General features: G+C 36.4%; 1 protein-coding gene across 6 annotated transcripts in view; it reads left to right on the top strand.

Annotated features, from left to right (window-relative positions):
- LOC111048259 (potassium voltage-gated channel protein Shaker) overlaps window positions 1–21,994 on the top strand; it is a 692,857-nt gene that overhangs the window by 257,131 nt on the left and 413,732 nt on the right. The window contains exon 1 of one of the 6 annotated variants that reach the window (XM_039431763.1): window positions 20,414–21,057. The exons of the other annotated variants lie outside the window; for them this stretch is intronic. Within the exon in view, the coding sequence (XP_039287697.1) occupies window positions 20,960–21,057 (98 nt within the window). The 5' untranslated portion in view covers window positions 20,414–20,959. Of the gene's footprint in view, window positions 1–20,413; window positions 21,058–21,994 lie in introns of those variants that run through there. 6 annotated transcript variants of the gene reach the window in all.

Genomic DNA, 21,994 nt, shown 5'->3' with positions numbered 1-21,994 from the left:
TGTGTTTGAATGTCGTGGAGGGGGGGGGGCTGTGCTGTGGGTGTCATCCACCACTTCAATATTCTTATAAATTTCACCATAGTCACTGTTACCAACTCAATTTTGATTTTGCTGCACTGGTGCTCCATACAACCTACTAACTAATTTGCGTTGCCATTTTGCAAATCTGGAGTGCAGGAAAAAATTTTGCCGCACTAGAGCGGAAAAGTGATTCTTTGCGTTCTGTAATCAGTGCAGCAATGGCCACTTTCCAAGCTAACTGTAGGAAATAGTATATTTCGCACCTAGAGCAGAAAATTAGATTTTTCCAGCTCGAAATCGGTTTTCAAGTCCGAGGCCGTAGGCCGAGGACTGGAAAAGATTGAGAGCTGGAAAAACATTTTTGCCCGTGGTGCGAACGATATTTTTTGCCACATTACAGGTATTGCTGACAAAATAAATAAAAAATACAAGATAAATAATAATCGTTAAGCAATCGTACCTATCTCTTGATTTTAGTAGTAGAAGATTCGCAGTCAGGATTCCAGATTCTTTTAAAATTTCACTTGGAATACCACAGTCATCTTCAAGCATTTTTAAAAATTCGGAATGCACTAATACATAATAAATAATTGTATAAAACTGGTTGCGAAGCGAATTAGTTTGATTCGAAACTGGAACTGAAATCATGGCGACTTCAGCTGATGATGAAAGTGGACACTCGCCCGATCTAGTGGATGACTTATTAACTACTTCCATGAGCGGCTGGAAAGAGACAACTTTCTGGCCTAGACCGGAAAAGAAACCCTTTTCTGACGTCGTCTGCAAACAAGGTCTTTCAGATCTACGTAGGGACTGGAAAACAGCTGCTTTCTGTGCAGTGTGGCGAAAAATAAATTTCAATTCAATAGCTGAGACAAAGATGTGAGAGATTCCTCATTCTATCTCACTTTTCCAGCTCTCCAAAAGTGTTGGAAGGATAAATATCATAAATGGGTTATATCACTTAACAGTGTCATTTGTTCGATAGTTTCTATGCAATTAGGTCTCCTCATGAGCTTAATGGGGTTTGCTGTGGTTTGGTCCCTATGGACAGAGAGCGGATAGTTTCTAGAAGGAAGAGAGAGTGTGTGAGAGGAAGAGGGTGTGAGAAAGAGAGGGCTTATACAGAAATTAAACTGCAGTGTATCTCCCGTCTCCTCTCTGCAGTATAGCATAGGGTTACTCCAAAACTAGGGATAGAAAGGGATAGAAAACTAGATGAAGGGCTATTTAACAAACCCACAATCAATAACAAGGGCTATACAATCTTTACTGCAGTCTTCCTAGCAGTAAAAGGGTTGCGCTCTTTTCTTCAGTTATTCTTCTTCTTTGTCATCTCGTTTTCCTCTTTCTTCATCATCATATCCTTTCTGTTCTTGTTCTTGTTCTCCTTCACCTTCTCCTCCTCCTGCTCTTTCTTCTTTTTCTTCTCTTTATCTTCTTCTCATTTTTCTTGATCTCCTTCTCCAGCTTCTTGTTTTCCCTCTTCTTCTTCATCTCAATCTTCGTCTTCTCCTTCTCCTTCTCCTCATGCTTCTCCCTCTTCTCCTTTCTCTCTAACTCTCCTTCTTCTCCTCCTCCTTCTCCTCCTCCTTCTCCTTCTTCTCCTTCTCCTTCTTCTTTCTCTTCTCTTCATCTCCTTTTTCTCATTCTCGATCTTTTTCTAATTCTTCTTCTTCTTCTTCTCCTTCTTCTTCTTCTTCTCCTTCTTCATTCTCTTCTCTTCATCTTCTTCTTCTTATTCTCAATCTTCTTCTAATTCTTCTTCTTCCTCTTCTTCTTCTTGTCCTCCTCCTCCTTCTTCTTCTTATTCCTCCTCCTCCACTTCTTCATCATCATATCCTTTTTGTTCTTGTTCTCCTTCACCTTCTTCTTCTCCTACTCTTTCTTCTTTTTCTTCTCTTTATCTTCTTCTCATTTTTCTTGATCTCCTTCTCCAGCTTCTTGTTTTCCCTCTTCTTCTCCTTCATCTCAATCTTCGTCTTCTCCTTCTCCTTCTCCTCATGCTTCTCCCTCTTCTCCTTTCTCTCTAACTCTCCTTATTCTCCTCCTCCTTCTCCTTCTTCTCCTTCTCCTTCTTCTTTCTCTTCTCTTCATCTCCTTTTTCTCATTCTCGATCTTTTTCTAATTCTTCTTCTTCTTCTTCTCCTTCTTCTTCTTCTTCTCCTTCTTCATTCTCTTCTCTTCATCTTCTTCTTCTTATTCTCAATCTTCTTCTAATTCTTCTTCTTCCTCTTCTTCTTCTTGTCCTCCTCCTCCTTCTTCTTATTCCTCCTCCTCCACTTCTTCATCATCATATCCTTTTTGTTCTTGTTCTCCTTCACCTTCTTCTTCTCCTACTCTTTCTTCTTTTTCTTCTCTTTATCTTCTTCTCATTTTTCTTGATCTCCTTCTCCAGCTTCTTGTTTTCCCTCTTCTTCTCCTTCATCTCAATCTTCGTCTTCTCCTTCTCCTTCTCCTCATGCTTCTCCCTCTTCTCCTTCCTCTCTAACTCTCCTTCTTCTCCTTCTCCTTCTCCTTCTTCTCCTTCTCCTTCTTCTTTCTCTTCTCTTCATCTCCTTTTTCTCATTCTCGATCTTTTTCTAATTCTTCTTCTTCTTCTTCTCCTTCTTCTTCTTCTTCTCCTTCTTCTTTCTCTTCTCTTCATCTTCTTCTTCTTATTCTCAATCTTCTTCTAATTCTTCTTCTTCCTCTTCTTCTTCTTGTCCTCCTCCTCCTTCTTCTTATTCCTCCTCCTCCACTTCTTCATCATCATATCCTTTTTGTTCTTGTTCTCCTTCACCTTCTTCTTCTCCTACTCCTCCTCCACGGTTGAGTGATAGAGTGGACATCTATGTCCAAACTCCGCCACGTCATTGAATAAAATGGTCATCTTCTATATATATAAAAGCGAAATGGCACTCACTGACTGACTGACTGACTCACTCACTCACTCGCATAACTAAAAATCGACCGGACCAAAAACGTTCAAATTTGGTAGGTATGTTCAGTTGGCCCTTTAGAGGCGCACTAAGAAATCTTTTGGCAATATTTTAACTCTAAGGGTTGTTTTTAAGGGTTTAAAGTTCGTCTTTTAGCATGTATATTCTTCTTATAGTCCTAATCATAATTGAAAAATGTCCATACCATATGAACTATAACCTAGAGAGAGTACCTCTTCAAAACAGTTGTTAACTGGCAACTCAATCAATAATTTTGTCAGGTTGGCATCAAGTTGAGTTGACTTTGTTAGGTATGCACCAAGTTGAAGATTGAAATGCAAGAAAAAATTGATTGGGCACTGCTTCTTCAATCAGAGCTATCCCTGGGAATATTATATTACTAGCCGTCCGGCTCACTTCGCTCGCCATATCCGTTTAGCCAGACGTTTAGTCTGGATACCCGACTGGATCGTCCTAACATAAATGATAATAATGCTCAAATGAAAAATACAGGCGAGCGAAGCGAGCCAGCTGATCTCATTCTTGGACGATCCAGTCGTGGGTCCAGGGGGCGGAGCCCCTTGGCTAGACAGATAAGGCGAGCGAAGCGAGCCTGATGGCCAGTTATCTATAGTTCCAAGTGATTTTTTTCTTCTTCCTCTTCTCCTTTTCATTATTCCTCTTCCTCCTCCATTCTACTTATTTTTCTTTCTCAGAGAGTATTAATAGATTGTATGGTATATCATAGATAAGGGGTCGCGTATGCAACCCGCATCACATATGAGAATGTAGTATAGCGTACTGAAGGAGAAGCGTATGCAACCTGCACTACATATGATTAGCTTGGTCTAAGGTACCTACAACTGTAGGCCTATATACAGAGAATACCACGTAGGTCTAAGACAAAACAGCCGAAAACCGAAAGTTTTTTCTTCTTCTTCTTCATATCCTTCTCCTTTTACTTCCACTCCTTCTTCTTCCTCTTCTTCACCCTCTCGTTCTCCTTTCTTCTTCTTCCTCCTTCATTCTTCTTCTCCTTTTTCGTCGTCGTCTTCTTCTTCCCCTTATCATCGTCTTAAGCTCCCTCCCATCAGTTCTCGCGTACTTGTTCTTGCCGTCGCATAAACAAGACGGGGAATTTCCTGCTCTCTCTTCATTATAGTTGTGCTTGGTAATATTAATTTGGCACATTACCAGCAGTGGTACCCTACCTCCTCCGCCGACATTCAACTGCTAAATACGCTCATTTTTGTCTTTGTTGGTGGCTCAACAATATAGTAGTGTTATTCAGCGCTGTTTATCAGCCTACTAAAAGAATCACTAAAGAGCACAAGTTTCAATTAGCGTTTATTTATTTATTCAATCATTCAGAATTACACAACTTACAGGAAAGTACCACAGGCTAAATCTCCCAAAAAGGTCCCAATTCTAATTTATACAACAGTCCAAATGTATTTTGGTTATGTATCACTTCAAAATTCTTCAATTTACAATTCAAAACACATAATTCATCACACACAAATAACTTTCAAATTAAAAAAAAGTTGTAATTTGAATTGAATTAATGAGAATGGAAACGGTGTGAGCGAGTGTAAATAGATGGATAGAGAGAGAGAAAAGGAGAGAGAAGGTGAGAGTGGAAGTGTTTGAGAGAGTGGGATTGATTGAGTACTTTATTTATGTAGATTACAATATATACTGGCTTATACACTTATATACAATAGCTTACAATAGAGCACATATAGATGAATTTATATAATATAGACTAAGATAATTATTATTGAACTGTATATGATATGAAAAAAGCAATTTGTGATAACTATAGATAATATTGTTATGCATCTACATAAATTGGCGGAGTTTTGTACATATCAATGTCAATTCTTCGGAAAGAATATTCAAAATATCCTTCCCACTAACTCCCTATCAGAAGAGATTGATTGATTGATTGATTGAGTACTTCATTTATGTGGATTACAATATATACTGGCTTATACACTTATATACAATAGCTTACAATACAGCAAAATCATAGATGAATTTACATAATATAGACTAAGAAAATAATTATTGAACTGTATATGATATGAAAAAAGCAATTTGTGATAACTATAGATGATATTGTTATGCATCTACATAAATTGGCGGAGCTTTGGATATATCAATGTCAATTCTTCGGAAAGAATATTCAAAATATCCTTCCCACTAACTCCCTACCAGAAGAGAGAGAGAAATTGATTGATTGATTGAGAGAGATTTATTGATTGTTTGGGAGAGGGGTAGAGAGAGAGAGATATGAAGAGGAGGTGGAGAGGAAAGGTGGAAGGGATAGTGTTTGAGAGAGTGAGTGAGAGATAACATTATTTGATAAGAGACATATATTTGAATAAGAACATTATATTTGTCAAATTTGTAAATTGGATGAATTCCTAATTAAACTAGTTGGGAAGAATTGAAATTCATATTTCAAAGAATTGAAATTATTGTAAGATTCACTGCTTTGAACAGATGATTCATTTCAATGGAACATTGAAGTATATTCAATTTTTTTTTCATTGAAGACGTTATCTTCTGGTGGATGCATCGTATTATTTTGAGCCCACAATGCGTCAGTCTTCTTTTTAAAAAGAGTCGATAGTAGGATTAACGTTATGAAGTCAGCACCTGATAAACATTGGTTTGCTATCCAAAGTCAGCACCTGATGAACATTGGTTTGCTATCGAAAGTCAGCACCTGATAAACATTGCTTTGCTATCCAAAGTCAGCACCTGATAAACATTGGTTTGCTATCCAAAGTCAGCACCTGATGAACATTGGTTTGCTATCGAAAGTCAGCACCTGATAAACATTGCTTTGCTATCCAAAGTCAGCACCTGATAAACATTGGTTCGCTATCCAAAGTCAGCACCTGATGAACATTGGTTTGCTATCGAAAGTCAGCACCTGATAAACATTGCTTTGCTATCCAAAGTCAGCACCTGATAAACATTGCTTTGCTATCCAAAGTCAGCACCTGATAAGCATTGGTTTACTATTCAAAGTCAGCACCTGATAAACATTGGTTTGCTATCCAAAGTCAGCACCTGATGAACATTGGTTTGCTATCCTTGTCTGTCATTAAACAAAGCATATGACTTAGTAATGTTTTAAGAATGATATTTTTATCATAAATATCATACATTCATAGCAAGTAGTATAGCTCTATCCTTTTTCACTCCACACAGTTGCTGAATCGTGTGTCAGCTATAGAGAAGTTTAATGAAGAGCCCAAATATTTTATTTCAGTTGAAAACATTCATAATTAGAAATCAAGTTTTCATTTTTCTCTATGGATATCGCATATTTGGAACAAAATTGATCATTATTATGAAGAATAAACTATTAATACAATAATATGGGGGCACCGAGCTTCGCTCGTTATTTTTTCATTGATAGACAGAGCACAATCCTTCAAAATGATTGGGAAAGGACTAACAGGCACATCCCAAAAAAAAACTGTTACTTCCCCGAATTTTTATTCATAAACTATAGAAATAGTCCAGAAAGTAGGTTATGTTACATACAAGTACCATACGAAGTGAAGTGTCCTTCACTTGAATTCAGGTCAAATTTTTGTCTAAACATTTTAAAACAGAAAAGTTCGAAATTGGATTGTTCACAAACCAAATTGAATAACACAATACCATCCACTAATCACTTAAAACTATAAAATAATCATTTACTTTGAAAATCATGATATACTCCAATTTTGAATGATATACCATGTCATGTCAACAAATCAGATTATTTTGACTCAGTCGATTAGAACTTCTAGATAATTTTTCTCCTGAGATAAGCTGTTTGTTCGCGTATAGTTCAATAGCTGAACATTTATCAACTTATTTTTCTGTTCCTCTCCCACACAGGCACTCTCATCCTCCGTTATCAAGGGACGACGAAATTATCATGTGTTTTTTCCAAGGATGAATAATTATTTTTCTTTTCATGTCCTTCAGCGAGTTTTTCCAGGGATAAGACCCTGTGAAATCGAATTTTTATATCTTGAACCTATTATGTTCTAACTACTAAAGACGACGAAATTATCATATGTTTTTCCTAGGATGAATAATTATTATCCTTTCCATGTCCTTCAGCGAGTTTTTTCAGGGATTAGACCTAGTTCAATCGAATTTTTGTATCTTTAACCTACTATGTTCCAAATTTCGTTAAAATCGTTAGAGCCGTTTCCGAGATCCGTTGGACATACATAACCAAATATATAATACAGAAATTGCTCGCTCAATATAATTTGATTTGACAATTCAAGAAAAAATTTATAAATAGATGAAGTTTTGGGCTATAGCCCAGAGTATTCCTTTTCCAAGTATTGTATTGTTTGCTCTATCTAATCAATAAAACTTGAATCACAGCTATCTATAGAAGGCGGTGGAAACAGAAAATCGACAACTTTGTGATCTTGTCATTTATACTGACTTCACAAAGTGAATCTCACTACACTCGTGCAGCTCAATCGATGAGCACCGTCTCGGGTCATACACTAGAACAATGTGCACGTGATATGGAGCAGAGTAGCCCTGTGCCCCACACTGCAGAACTGTACGTCCCCGGAGTAAAGACCGGTCCGCTTGTCATATCAAATAATCAATGCACAGCAGAGAGCTTTAGAAACATTTTGTGTCCTCTCACTTTCAAAACACAATGTCAGTTGACCCCGAGGAACTTCAGTGAGGTTCACGTTATAATGGCAAAAAAGAAAGAAGGGAGTAGAGCGTTGCCGATTCTCTGTCTTGCCACTGACTTCTATGGAGGGTAGCTGATACCGATATATATACATTGTGACATGTGTCGTTCCCGCTCTAAAACATCATGTCAGGTCTGGTGGTCTGAAGAGCTATAGAAAGGTCTACGTTATAATTGCAGTAGAATAAGTTAGGAGAAAAGCGTTGCCGATGTTTTATTAGAACCTTCAAGGTTATGACGTGACGTGATGCCTAGATGAATTGGAATAAAGAGGAACTGAGAGGTCTAAGACCCTCCCATTGTTGGAGTGAGACCCAGTTCATGCTCAATCACCGAAGTTTGACTGAAGATCTCATTTCGTCAGACTATTTAGATCTGAATTATATTCCAGAGAATCTGTATGATAATCACCATCCAATAATTTTCTAATAATAATCTTCTCATGTCTCTTCAGCAGAATTTCCTATTTGTCTCCTCATCAAGTTATGTGTCAATTTATTGTATTTAGCAATAATATAATCATTCTATCAACGTATATGAGGCGCTAAGATTTTCTAATCATTCCAGAACAGTCTAACCACCAAATCAAGTCCAAGCACCAGTGATTGAACAAAAGTGGATGCCAAAGGGACTCGAAGTGACAGTTTGTCATACTTTTGCATTTATTATGCTATTTGAACAATTTAACCAGTATAGAATCATTCTAAATAATGATGTACTTATTGGTTTTTCAAGTGCCCAACCAAATTAAACTTTCATATCTCCAAATTGGAAGCTGTAATAAGCAAAATTTTGTTGATTCTATAGTCAAAAACGTCACACTTTTATTATTATAATATGCTTCCTTGAAGAAGCATATATATTATTGACTGGCTATTTTCTACAAAGAAAGTAACAGAGAGATCATTTTAGGTATTCCTTTTTTGAAAAATGTTGATATTTTGATGGTGATCAACTTCAAAAGTTGATGGTCCCCAACTAACCTCCAAAAATGAGTGACAGTAAAAGATAGTGTTATTTTAACAATGTTTGCAGACTTCCCTCCAGATTCTTCTCTTTTTGATGCACTTTTGCTCATTTCAAGTATTTTCAAAGTTTTTGGGTTCACAAATTTATCCATTTTGAATCTCAAATCAAACTTCACAATCATCCTTACAGCTTTTATGGCAAAAATAGCATGGACAATGGCAGTTGAGTCACTCTGGCATTGGAAACTGAAGACTTCTACAGGTGTGCCATAACGAATTCGTATTAATATTAAATTTCCCTCACTACTCTATTGCTTGAGCTTCTTTGGAATAGTAGAACAAGACAAGATCTATCCATAGAGTATAAAATCTCATTTTTTGAATTTTGGCGCTTAGGTCACTATGGTTCTTAGCGCCTCATATAGATTCATTCCCATTATCCATAAATTGTTTTTTAATCATCATTATTTGTTGCAGGTAAGTACATCCACTTGGAGCCGACTTCCACTTCCACTTTGACGTTGTGAGTATTGGAAAAGTATCTTCCGTCACAAGGACGGGAAAGGGCCTTTTGCAGGCAAGAATGATGTTTCGAGTCGAGGCGTTGGCCGAGACTAGAATTTCATTCGAGCACTGCAAAAGACATCCACGTCCAAGTAACTTACACTATTTTTTGTCATACTAATCTAAAGAAGAGTAATAAAAAGATATGAAACTTTATCTGCTTGTGCGGAAGTTACTACATGCATTCTATAAACATAACCTAGTTCACAGATCCCGAATCAGTAATTTTGTGGAAGTTGACAAAACCTTCACCTGGAGCGCTGAAGGTGGTTTTTTTAGCAGTTTTGCCGTTCCTATTTCGGAACTGGGAAACATATGGCTTTATTATAGTAGAGTATGCTGTAATGAGAATCATATGTTTATTTGTTCTGCAAACAGCTGTTTACCGGCTTGATTTAATGCATGTAAAACAGCTGAGATTGAATGACTATGACAAAAATCTGGTGTGGTACACTCACACAACTTTCCTTGCTCATATTTGAAACTACGATCAGACTTCTGTATATATATATATAATTGTTTTCAGAGTACTTTTTCTTTGTGTGAATTGTGAAATTCAATGATTTTTTTAGTCGTCATTTTTTTAAAGTCGTCAAAACAGCTGTTCCACACATGAAATATCTCGACTATGAGTTCTTTTTATGAACTGCGCTACCTACCTACCTCATGCACGAGAAGGAGGTTACTAAGTCCATTTCCCAAGGATGGGGTGGACCCCTCATTGGTTACCCAGAAAGGAGACTCATGCCAGTTGATAGAACTGATAAATAACTATAAAGGGTATGAATTTGAAAGAAATCGGTCAAGTTATTTTTGAGAAAATCGTGAAAAGCATGGTTTTTTAGTAATTATCCGCCATTTTTCTCAAGAATATTACGGAGCTCCTGCAATTTTCCCAGAAAAAAACTCATGTCATTTGATAGGGCTTATGAATAGCTATCCATGGTATAAATTTGAAGGAAATCGTTAGAGCCGTTTTCGAGAAAACAGTGAAAAACATGGATTTTTAGTCATTATCCGCCATTTTTCTCAAGAATATTACGGAGCTCCTGAAATTTTTCCAGAAATGAGACTCATGCCAGTTGATAGGGCTTATAAATAGCTATCCATGGTATAAATTTGAAGAAAATCGTTAGAGCCGTTTTCGAGAAAAACATGAAAAACATGGTTTTTTAGTAATTATCCGCCATTTTTTCCGCCATCTTGAATTGAATTTTATTGAATTTCTTATTGTCGGATCCTCATGGTATAAGGACCTCAAGTTTAAAATTTCAAGTCAATCGGTTAATTAGGAATGGAGTAATCGTGTTCACAGACATACACACATACACACACACACACATACACACACACAGACCAACACCCAAAAATAATGTTTTTGGACTCAGGGGACCTTGAAACGTATAGAAAACATGAAATTAGGGTACCTTAAATTTTTTTGGAAAGCAATACTTTCCTTACCTATGGTAATAGTGCAAGGAAAGTAAAAATGTTTCAAGGTGGAGACTAGGATTGGAAACAGCCAGATTGTATTATCTGTTATTGTTTTATCATCGTTTCTTATAAAGAGGCATCTCAGATAATAACAAACCGATAAATTAGTTCGAGTGATTCCACACTGAAATATTCCAATCACAATGACTTCACACTCATTTTACTCTCTAGTATACAAACGTGTCAATTATAATCGGCAAAAGAATTTATTTCACAGTCCTGCCCAGCGAGTATAAATGATTAAAATAATAGCATAGATCAAGTTGCGGAAAATGACTGACGTAAATAAATTCAAGAGAGAACTGTAGTCTTCTCATATCCAAGACACTGTACAGCGTGGAAGAATTTATGTCTTGATTAGTTTTGTAGGTAGTGTATTTCATCACGTGATGAATGATACCATAGAGAAAAAATAGCATGAGTAGATATCCCATGGTATAGGGCGCTTTTGGCGCAACTTTTACTGTTATCTCAAGCCTATAGTCCACTTAGTTCTTTCCTGTGAAGCTTTATGAAGCTGGTAGTCCCTCATAATGTGCCGTTCATACACTCTTACCCGGTCAAAACAGTAAAAATCGACATAAATCGACAGTAATTGGCTTGAGATAACAGTAAAAGTTGCGACATAAACGCCCTATACCATGGGATATCTACTTACGCCATTGTTTGTCTATGATGATACATTGTGTTGACAAAGTTAAATTAATATTTTATTTCGTTGCATTCACATTGAATTCGCATAAAAACTATAATATATGTATTGATATTGTATTTGTATGTATTTGTGATAATTTTATACATTATACATCAATAATGTATTAATTTCAGTATTTGATTAGTTTGTGGATTCATGATGTTTATTAATGTTAGATTTCAGTGACGATGTCCAACTGCATTATGTTTTCGTTTCGCTGTGTTAAATAGAAAGAATATTCAATTCTAAGCAAGTTAGATTACCGGTAGAATCTAAGATGATAGTTAGCCCATTAAAGCTCATCGGAATAATTTTCTCAATGTATTGTGCACGTTTACTGATGAAAATATGTGAGAATCTGATCCAACTCTTTAATAAGGAGGATTTCTATTGGGTGGATAACAATTATAATCATGATTTATATATGATGCTTTTACTATTCAGAAGAACTGATGTGGTTACAATATTTGCTTTTCATAAGTTCAAAACTTCCAAAACTACTAGACCCAACCTATTTCGGACTATGTGTAGCACTATCACATAGTTTTTTTAACCCCATGTTTGAGGTTGATTGATTGATTGATTGATTCTTCTTCTTCTATATGCCGGCTCCGCGACGGAGATTGGCGATCATCAATGCAATTTGGATTCTATTGACTGCAGCTCGGAACAGAGATGTTGAGTCAATGTTGAACCACTCTCTCAGGTTCTTTAACCAGGATGTTTTCCTTCTTCCAGGCCGGCGTCTTCCTTCAATCTTGCCCTCCATTATCAACTGCAGGAATCTGTACTTCTCATTGCGCATCACATGTCCAAAATACTGAAGCTTCTGACTCTTAATACAGTAAAGAGCCTCCACTGTAGTCCCAATTCGTTCCAATACCTCAGAATTCCTCACCCTTTCTGTCCATGAAATACGAAGAATGCGCCGATACAACCACAGTTCAAACGCCTGCAGCTTTGCCTCCAATGCTTTCGTTAATGTCCATCCCTCATGCCCATACAACAACACTGGAATGATGTAGCACTTCAACAAACGAATTCTAGTCTTGAGAGCAAGGTTCCGATTGCATAATACCCCTCTCATTCTGAAAAATGCTGCCCTTGCCTGCTCAATCCTACTCCTTACTTCCTGGTCGAAACTCCATTTCTCATTGACACAACATCCAAGATATTTGAAGCTTTGTACACGTTCCACCAACTTACCAGCAATTCTCACTGTTGCCTCAACACGTTCTCTGCTAACAACCATGAACTTTGTTTTGCGTACATTCATACACAATCCATACTTATTGCTGGTTGTATTCACATGGTTCAACAGCAGTTGGAGATCATCTGCACTTCCAGCCAACAACACTGTGTCATCCGCATACCTGAGATTATTCACAACTTCACCGTTGACAACCAGTCCACATGTGCATCCATCAAGAGCCTCAGAGAGGATAGCTTCTGAATATAAATTGAATAATGTTGGTGACAACACACAGCCCTGTCTTACCCCTCTACGAACTTCTACTTCTTTTGACAACTCCTTATCCCATTGGACATTTGCTGTCTGGTTCCAGTAGAGATTGGCAATAATTCTGACATCCCGATTGTCCAACCCCATCTGCTTTAAGATCTCCAGCATTTTGGTGTGCTGTACTCGGTCAAAAGCCTTCTCATAATCAATGAAGCATAAATATACATCCTTGTTCATATCTTGGCATCTTTGAACCAGGACTTGCATTGCAAACAAGGCATCCCTCGTGCCCAATCCCCCTCTGAAACCAAATTGAGTGTCAGCCATTACTTCTTCACATTTACGAAAAATCCGCCCATGTATGATTTTCAGGAATAGCTTGAGTATATGACTCATCAAACTGATTGTCCGATATTCCTCACATCGCCTTGCATTTGGCTTCTTTGGGATTGGAACGAAGGTTGACTTGAGCCAGTCCTCTGGAATCTTCCCGGTCTGGTAGATTTTATTGAATAACAAGACAAGATTATCAATCTCTTTGCCACTCAGGGTCTTCAGTAATTCAGCATGCACTTTGTCAGGTCCTGGAGCTTTACCGGCCTTCATATTGTGGACAACCCTGATTACCTCCTCTCGAAGTATAGCAGGTCCTGTGTCTGCCTCATTGACTCCATGATTTATGACCCTGTCATCCTCAAATAGCCTTTGCACATAGTCTTCCCATGTCTTCAACTGTTCAGTAGTAGTGGCAATTATGTTCTGTGTCTCATCCATCAAAAATCCCCTGCTCTGTTTTAGCCTTCTTCCAGTCAGTTTATTGATCCTCTTGTACATATTATGCAAATCATGTTTGCTCTGAAGCTCCTCAATCTCACTGCACTTTTCAATCATCCACTGATCCATAGCCTCTCTGATCTTATTGCGAATTATTCTCTGCAAGTTGGTGTATTGCACATGATCCCGTCCTTTGCATATTCGTCTCTGGTCTATAAGGTTCAAAATGTCACTTGTCATCCATTGTTTATGAGCTTGCTCCTTCTCAGCCCGCAAATGTTTCTTTGCAACATCAACCATCACATTCTTGACCTCTCTCCAATGATTGATTGATTGAGTACTTTATTTATGTAGATTACAATATATACTGTCTTATACACTTATATACACTAGCTTACAATACAGCAAAATTATAGATGAATTTACATGATATAGACTAAGAAAATAATTATTGAACTGTATATGATATGAAAAAGCAATTTGTAATATAATAACTATAGATAATAATTATATTGTTATGCATCTACATAAATTGGCGGAGCTTTGGACATATCTATGTCCATTCTTCGGAAAGAATATTAAAAAATAAATATCCTCCCCACTAACTCTCTACCAAATTGGTAGGAATGCCAAAATGGGGTTGGAATAGCACAAGGTTAATTTATTTTTTCTCTCTCTCTATCATTTTGATAATGTACTTATTGTATGAATGAATGAATATTAGGCCATCGATTGAGCAATTAATCCAATAGAATTCATTAAATTCATTTGAGTTTATTGATAAGCATTTTTAGTTCAGTTCTGTAGCCTATGTATTTCACTCCTGTTTGCAGACAAAATTTTTCTTATTGTATTAAATGATCTCTAATATCATTTGTATAATGGAATTTATCATGTAAGCGATACCATTGAATAAAACTTGATTTGATTTGATCTAATTATTGTAATTACTATTTTATTGAAAGAGATGCCTTATAAAGTTTAGTGATATTGTAGTCTAAGGAGATAGGTTTTCTTCAACCGTGGTTTCTGATTCACGATCCTTCCCCTGAATAGAGGTGAATGACAGGATAGAAATATTTGGCTCTATTTTCACCCATCGGCTCAAAGCGAAGTTTGCCAGGTATCTGCCGTTTATTTGATATTTGCGGTCAATAAATTCCTGCCGGCGTTTTTGTCACGCACGTTCAATGCCGTTAGACTTTCAAAGGTTGGTAATACTGGCCTGAATTGGCGCGAGTTTATTTTTTTCCATGGAGATTCATTATCAAAGCGACGGAACCTCAGTGCAAAACAACGCTTTAGATACGATTGATCCCGTTATTTACTTTTCTTGTGCTTCCATTCAGCTGTGAACAAAAGTAGAAATTGATCCGATGGAATGACTTTTTATTGATCATTGGATGGATGGATTAATATGATGTTCCAATAATTATTTCTTGATCAATATCAATTTTCAATTAATCCAGGTAATGGATGCCTTGAAAAAGGGTGTATAGTAAGGTACACGTTATAATGCCAGTGGAGAAAGATAGCAGAACAACGTTGCCGATCCTTTTTCATGTTGATACCGTCTTCTATAGACGGTAGCTGATACAGGTTTATTGATGTAATATTACCTGTTCATTCTCATTGAAAATAATCAATCATATTTTATCAAGCAAGATATTATATTTTTCAATAGTATCATAATGAATCTTCATAATTTAAGATGAAATATTTCATTAGATTATTATTAATTCTACATTGTTAAAAGACGATCTGGCAACAGAGCAAAGCGAAAAAGGGATAGCACTATCTGCTTTGTTGAATGATAGACAAGGATAGCAACACCATTGGTAATCAAACACTGCCATTATAACGTGGACCTCACCATCGTTCACATTCAATCAGCTGTAAACAGAAGAGAAAATTGATGTTGTAGATCAAGTTTCCATTATATGAATTATAATATAATATAATAATACTGATGATAATAGTTATAATTATAATAACAATAATTATTATTATGATAATAATATGATTTTTATCTGTTGTTCTCAATTAATTATTTCGCTATAAATTCTACATTGTTAAAAGACAAAGCGAGATATCGCTATCCGCTTCGTTGAATGATAGACAAGGAAGTGGATGTTTAGTACCTGATTATTGACTTCGAATTTTTGTGAAGAATAGATGTAAAGGAATAAAGGTGAGAAGTACATTGCGAAAGAGGGATGATAAATAATAGAAGAGGAAGGAGAAGAGAGACCTATGGAGTCATGAGCGAGAGAGAGAAATAGTGATGAAATGAAGAGAACAAAAAAGCAAGAATAGATGATGGAGTGGTGGTCGATGAGGGAGGTAGTAGATGGAATAAGAAGAAAGAAATGGCAAGAAGAGTAGATAAAGAGAGGAATAGGGTAGAAGTGATCAAGTGGAATAAATGTAAATAAAATAGGTATCGATGAAATGAAGAGGTGGATAAGGAAAAAAAGCGAGAATGGATGATAAAGTGTAGGTGAAAGAGATTGATTGATTGAGTACTTCATTTATGTAGATTACAATATATACTGGCTTATACACTTATATACAATAGCTTACAATACAGCAAAATTATAGATGAATTTACAAAATATAAACTAAGAAAATAATTAATTGAGCTGTATATGATATGAAAAAAAAAAGAATTTGTAATAACTATAGATACAATAAATGATATTGTTATGCATCTACATAAATTGGTGGAGCTTTGGACATATCAATGTCCATTCTTCGGAAAGAATATTCGAAGTATCCTTCCCACTAACTCTCTAAAACGTTAATTTCATTAATTAAACCAAGGATTCATTTAAAAATTAAAATATTGTAGTAGTTTCAATTAATATGAAGATCTAAGAGAGAGAGAAAACAGAAAATTGATAAAGTAAATAATTATATAAGTAAGTGAGATCAAATCATCGATTATTAAAATGGAGAAGGTCAGGGTAATCAACTTTCAGTCATATACAGCAGTATGCAGTGGTTAATTAAAATAACATGAGTTCATATAATCAAATAGATAAAATTTACTCCATAACAGGTTTATAGGTTTGTATTTGGGATATGATAGTAGAGAGAGGTAGTAGATGAGATTGTTTGATTGAGTACTTTATTCATGTAGATTACAACAATATATACTGGCTTATACACTTATATACAATAGCTTACAATACAACAAAATTATAGCTGAATTTACATAATATAGACTAAGAAAATTATTATTGAACTGTATATGATATGATAAAAGCAATTTGTGATAACTATCTCTATATATAAAAGCGAAATGGCACTCACTCACTGACTGACTGACTGACTGACTCACTCACTCACTCACTCACTCACGCACTCACTCGCATAACTAAAAATCTACCGGACCAAAAACGTTCAAATTTGGCATGTATGTTCAGTTGACCCTTTAGAGGCGCACTAAGAAATCTTTTGGCAATATTTCAACTCTGAGGGTTGTTTTTAAAGGTTTAAAGTTCGTCTTTTAGTATGTATATTCTTCTTCTCCCAATCACTCAATTACAATTGAAATGTCCATATCATATGTTACTATAGAACTATAATCTAGATAGAGTACCTCTTCGAAACAGTTGTTAACTGGCAACTAAATTAATAATTTTGTCAGTTTGGCATTAAGTTGAGTTGACTTTGTTAGGTTGGCACCAAGTTGAAGATTGAAATGCATTTATCGCGGAAAAATTGATTGGGCACTGCTACTTCAATCCTGGGAATATATTATTACTAGCCGTCAGGCTCGCTTCGCTCGCTATATCCGTTTAGTCAGACGTTTAGTCTGGACCCCCGACTGGATTGTTCTAATATATGATAAAAATGCTCAAATTGAAAATGCAGGTGAGCGAAGCGAATAGACGGATATGGCGAGCGAAGCGAGCCTGACGGCTAGTAGATAATATTGTTATGCATCTACATAAATTGAGATGAAGAGGAAGAGATGGCTAGAAGAGTGGATAAAATGAAGGATAAAGAGAGAAATAGTGTAGCAGTGATTAAGTTGAATAATTGAAGAAATATCGATGAAGTTAAGAGGTATAAAAATTAAAAGTGATGAAGTGAAGAACAAAGAAAGAAGTAGTGATGAAATCAATGAAGAGTAGCAGAAGTGAAAATAGAGATGAAGTGAAAGTGCAGAGAAAGATTTCGGTTCTGATAGATAGAAGAGAAGCAGCAATATTTCGGTATCTTTTATTGCCAATGCCGTAGGCCGAACAACAGTTTGTGGAAATGGTTTGTGACGTCACTCTGGGGGGTCTGAAGAGGTGTCACAGACAGGGGAGGCATTTTCGTAGGCGAGGGGGGTTGGAATGACGATAGCAAACTGATACAGTGAGCAAAGGACTGGAACCTGATGGAATAATCCTGCTCATGTCAGACTGGTCAATCCTGATCCTAAACTGAAATGTCACTGTTGAATTGTAGCTGTGACTTCTCACTTTTCGCGCCTCGACACATTTCCAGTGCCATATCAATATTCACTGTCAACCGTCCATGGTTGCTGTAGTGCTGGGTCCACTTTATAATGGCAGTATTTGATTGGTGTTGCTGACCTTGTCTATCATTCGACAAAGCAGAAACTATGCAACGTTGCTGGATGGTTTTTCAACAATGTGGGAGTATAATATTGATCAACAAAATAACAAATCTCAATCATGAATATGTTAATTTGATCATTGATGACATATTTTTTCGACAAATTGACTATTTCAAACTATATAGTGAGGTGAAGTCTAAAGCTGCGTACACATATTCGGGCTTCCAACCAGCACCGAGCACGCTCCTCCCTCGTACCACCATCGAACCACAGTCGCTCCTCCCACGCACCCATCATGAACGTTACGGAAGATGTTAGATCTTCTCGCGTTCCCCGGTCGAACCACTGTTGCTCCCCGGTCGATCATCAATCGCTCTGCTGGAGTGACGTTCGGTTGCGGAGCAGAGCGAAAGTCTGTACGCACCTTATCATTCAAGTCGACGGTTTGGCATTTCTCTTAATGTTGAAATGTTTAAATGTTTGAATGTTCAAATGTTTATATTTTGCGCATTTACGGCGAAACGCAGTAATAGATTTTCATAAAATTTAACAGGTTTGTTCCTTTTTTAATTGGGCGTCGACGTATATACAAGGTTTTTGAAAATTTTGCATTTCAAGGATAATATGAAAGGTAAAAGGAGCCTCCTTCATACGCCAATATTAGAGTAAAAATCAGACTATAGAATTATTCATCATAAAATCAGCTGACAAGTGATTACACAGATGTGTGGAGAAGCCAGTCTATTGCTGTATTTCCATAAGGTCTATAGTTTCAATCAGGTACTTGTGGATGAGAATACTGTGTGAGGTCTACTGTTCACAGAACTACCAGTGATAGCAGTGTTTGATTAGCAATTGTATTGCTATCCTTGTCTATCATTCAACAAAGTGGATGGCGCTGTCACTTTCTTGCTTTGCTCTGTTGCCAAATCGTCTTTCAACAATGTAGAATTAATAATCAATTAACAAAATATTTCATAATAATTTTGAAAATTCATTATGAATGTATTGGATAATATTATTTCTTGCTTAATAAAATATAGTTGATTATTTCAAACGAAAATGAACAGTTGATATTACATCAATAAACCTGTATCAGCTACCGTCTATAGAAGTCATTGACAAGACAGAGGATCGGCAAAGTTGTTCTTCTATCGTTCTCCACTGTCATTATTACCTGGACCTCAATATATATATATATATATATATAATATATATATATATATTATATATATATATATATTATATATATATATACTTGAAACTGTCCATAGCTGCTACATGTATTATCGTAATGTTAGTGTTGTGCTGGAATTATTCTTCATTATATTCATATATTGCTGTGAATAACAAAAAATAATAGTGAGTAGGTTTTTGATTTTGTATTCAAATTTTTTAAATAAGTGCAATATTTCTAATGTTTTTAATTTATTGTGATACATTCTGTGATTCATTTAGAGTATAAAATCAACCTTCAAAATTCAAAATTTTAAATCATCATTTCTGGACCAAAAATCAAGTGACGAAGCAATGTGTGATTATATATCCTTATCTTTTGGACAACATTAAAATTTTATCAAAATTTCTGGAGAGAAATAGTACAGGCTTAGCCTAGTTTCTCCTCCAATTTCATGATTGTATTATGATTATAGTATTTAATACGATAAATAAATAAATGAATAAATTAGTACATACAATATCATTCTCAACTATGAATGATTGTAAAAGAGAAAAACAACATGCTTTAAGCTCAAAACTGTTCCTTTCCCAAATCGAGATAAAAATTGTATGTACTGTGCAGAGTGTAAACAGTGTAAAGAACGAAACTTCCTGTGTCATGACCTATTATTTAGAAGAGCTCTTCTCAGATTCTCCATATCCTATGTGCAAGCACCTCCAGTTCAAATATACAGTATATGGTGGCAAATCTCAAAAATGAGAGGAAAAATCATTGAATGATGATTATTAAGTGAGGACTCAAGAACGAAGAAAGAGCTCACGTGAGCATTATTTTCATAAAAACCATTCAGTGTCATGACCTATTAGTTACAAAAGTTCAATTCAGAGCTTCCATATTCCATGAAGTATCCCTAGTTCTATATAGTAAATGGTGGTGGATCTTAAATGTGAGAGGATAAAAATGTTGATTATAGAGATCATTGAATGATCACTGAGTGAGGATTCAAGAAGATGAATTGAGATTTTGGAATTCCATATGAAAGTATCTCTAGTTCTTAAATATTATACTTTGAATATAAGGGATTGTGAGGGATTAACGTGAATTATAGAGACCATTGAAAGATCACTAAGTAGTGAGGATTTGAAAACGACCGTTTAGCACTCTGTCCCATTTACACACACAAAACTTTCCCCGACTGGAACTAATGAGTTTCCATCTGCATCTCTCATAATTGTATGATTTCAATACAGACACTGATAGGGTGAGCTCGGTCTCGTCATTCTCATGAAAAGAGCAACATCAGAGCCCGGTCGTCCAACTTTTATTAGTTTTGCAATAATTTTGTGTTGAGAAACGCAACTGTCAAGAGCTGTAATTAGGGTGCGAGGAACAGAGGGTGAGCGAACAGAGGGTGGGTGGGTGCTGCCTCACCTTGCGTGTCAACCCCCCTGGGGGGTTGAAGGGGTGGTTGGGGTTGGAGCATGCGCGTCGGGCGCCATTTATGAGAGGTTAGGAGACTAGCGACGGCAGTCAAGCCTTGCTCATGTGGCGGTCTTAACGCCCCATGGCAACCGTTGCCGGCTTATACGGGTTCGGCGATGACTCACGGTCGGCTGGGGCCCGTTTCGCCGATCGCCAGCGAACTGGACCCCGTGATGACACGTAATTCTTACAAAAATAACATTTTCGCTTCACGTACACACACTGCCCCCGCTGACTGTAGTGCGGCAACCCACATTACACCCGTGCAAAGCACGCCGGCGTGACAGGCGCGCTACACACGCTATTGCACATTAGAACACGCACACTTTGTTAAAACTTTCACCAGGCTTTAAATATCACGCAGTCACTCTGTCAATATCAAAACCATTCGCTTTTACAGTATTTTTCTCAGTGTTTGTGTTGTTTATTGCTTCGATTAGTAGTTGTGTAGATTATGGATTCAATCATGCTTTCCAATTCATATCGTTTTATATTGACACAAATAAAATTATAAAGTACACTTTGTTTTGTCACAACACAAGTTTCGAATCTTCAAGTGTTGGAAGTATTTGTTGTCGAAAAATAAAGGGTTTATGATAGTTTATATATTGTGTTTCAAAAGCTCCAGTAGCCCTAAAATGAAAAGTGAATATTTTCCTCCAAGTTCATCCACGTTTCTACAAACCAGTGTTTTCCGAAAATTCTCTTCAGTTTCCAACCTCCCTTCTGTGATATCCTCACGAGTTCCTCTCAATTTTTCTCATATTACAAATAGATTGTAGGTTTTTCATTGAAATCTCCACTACTTCGTATAGTATTACTAGTACTTCTAGTGGTAGAGAATTCAGAGTAGGTCCTTTAGTAGGGGAAATCATGTGTCATTTTAGACATATTATGTGACTGTAAGATCTCGTTTCTAAAGCTTCCATTGTATCCAACTGACCACACCAGTTTTAATAGTACATTAGATGGAATGAGTTTCCCAGAAACCAGGCCTTAATGTTATGAAAACTATTGAGTGATCCCTATGTCAAAAATGTCTACAAGTATGACTCTATTGTCATGGTAAACGTAGTTGTCATGTGGAATCTCTGACGCCATTGTTCTATGAGAAAGT

Source organism: Nilaparvata lugens, chromosome 6 (genome assembly GCF_014356525.2).
Source record: "Nilaparvata lugens isolate BPH chromosome 6, ASM1435652v1, whole genome shotgun sequence".
Classification (NCBI taxonomy): Eukaryota; Metazoa; Arthropoda; class Insecta; order Hemiptera; family Delphacidae; genus Nilaparvata; species Nilaparvata lugens.
The sequence above is the reverse complement of the archived record's forward strand: the minus strand, read 5'-3'. Positions and strand labels throughout refer to the sequence as shown.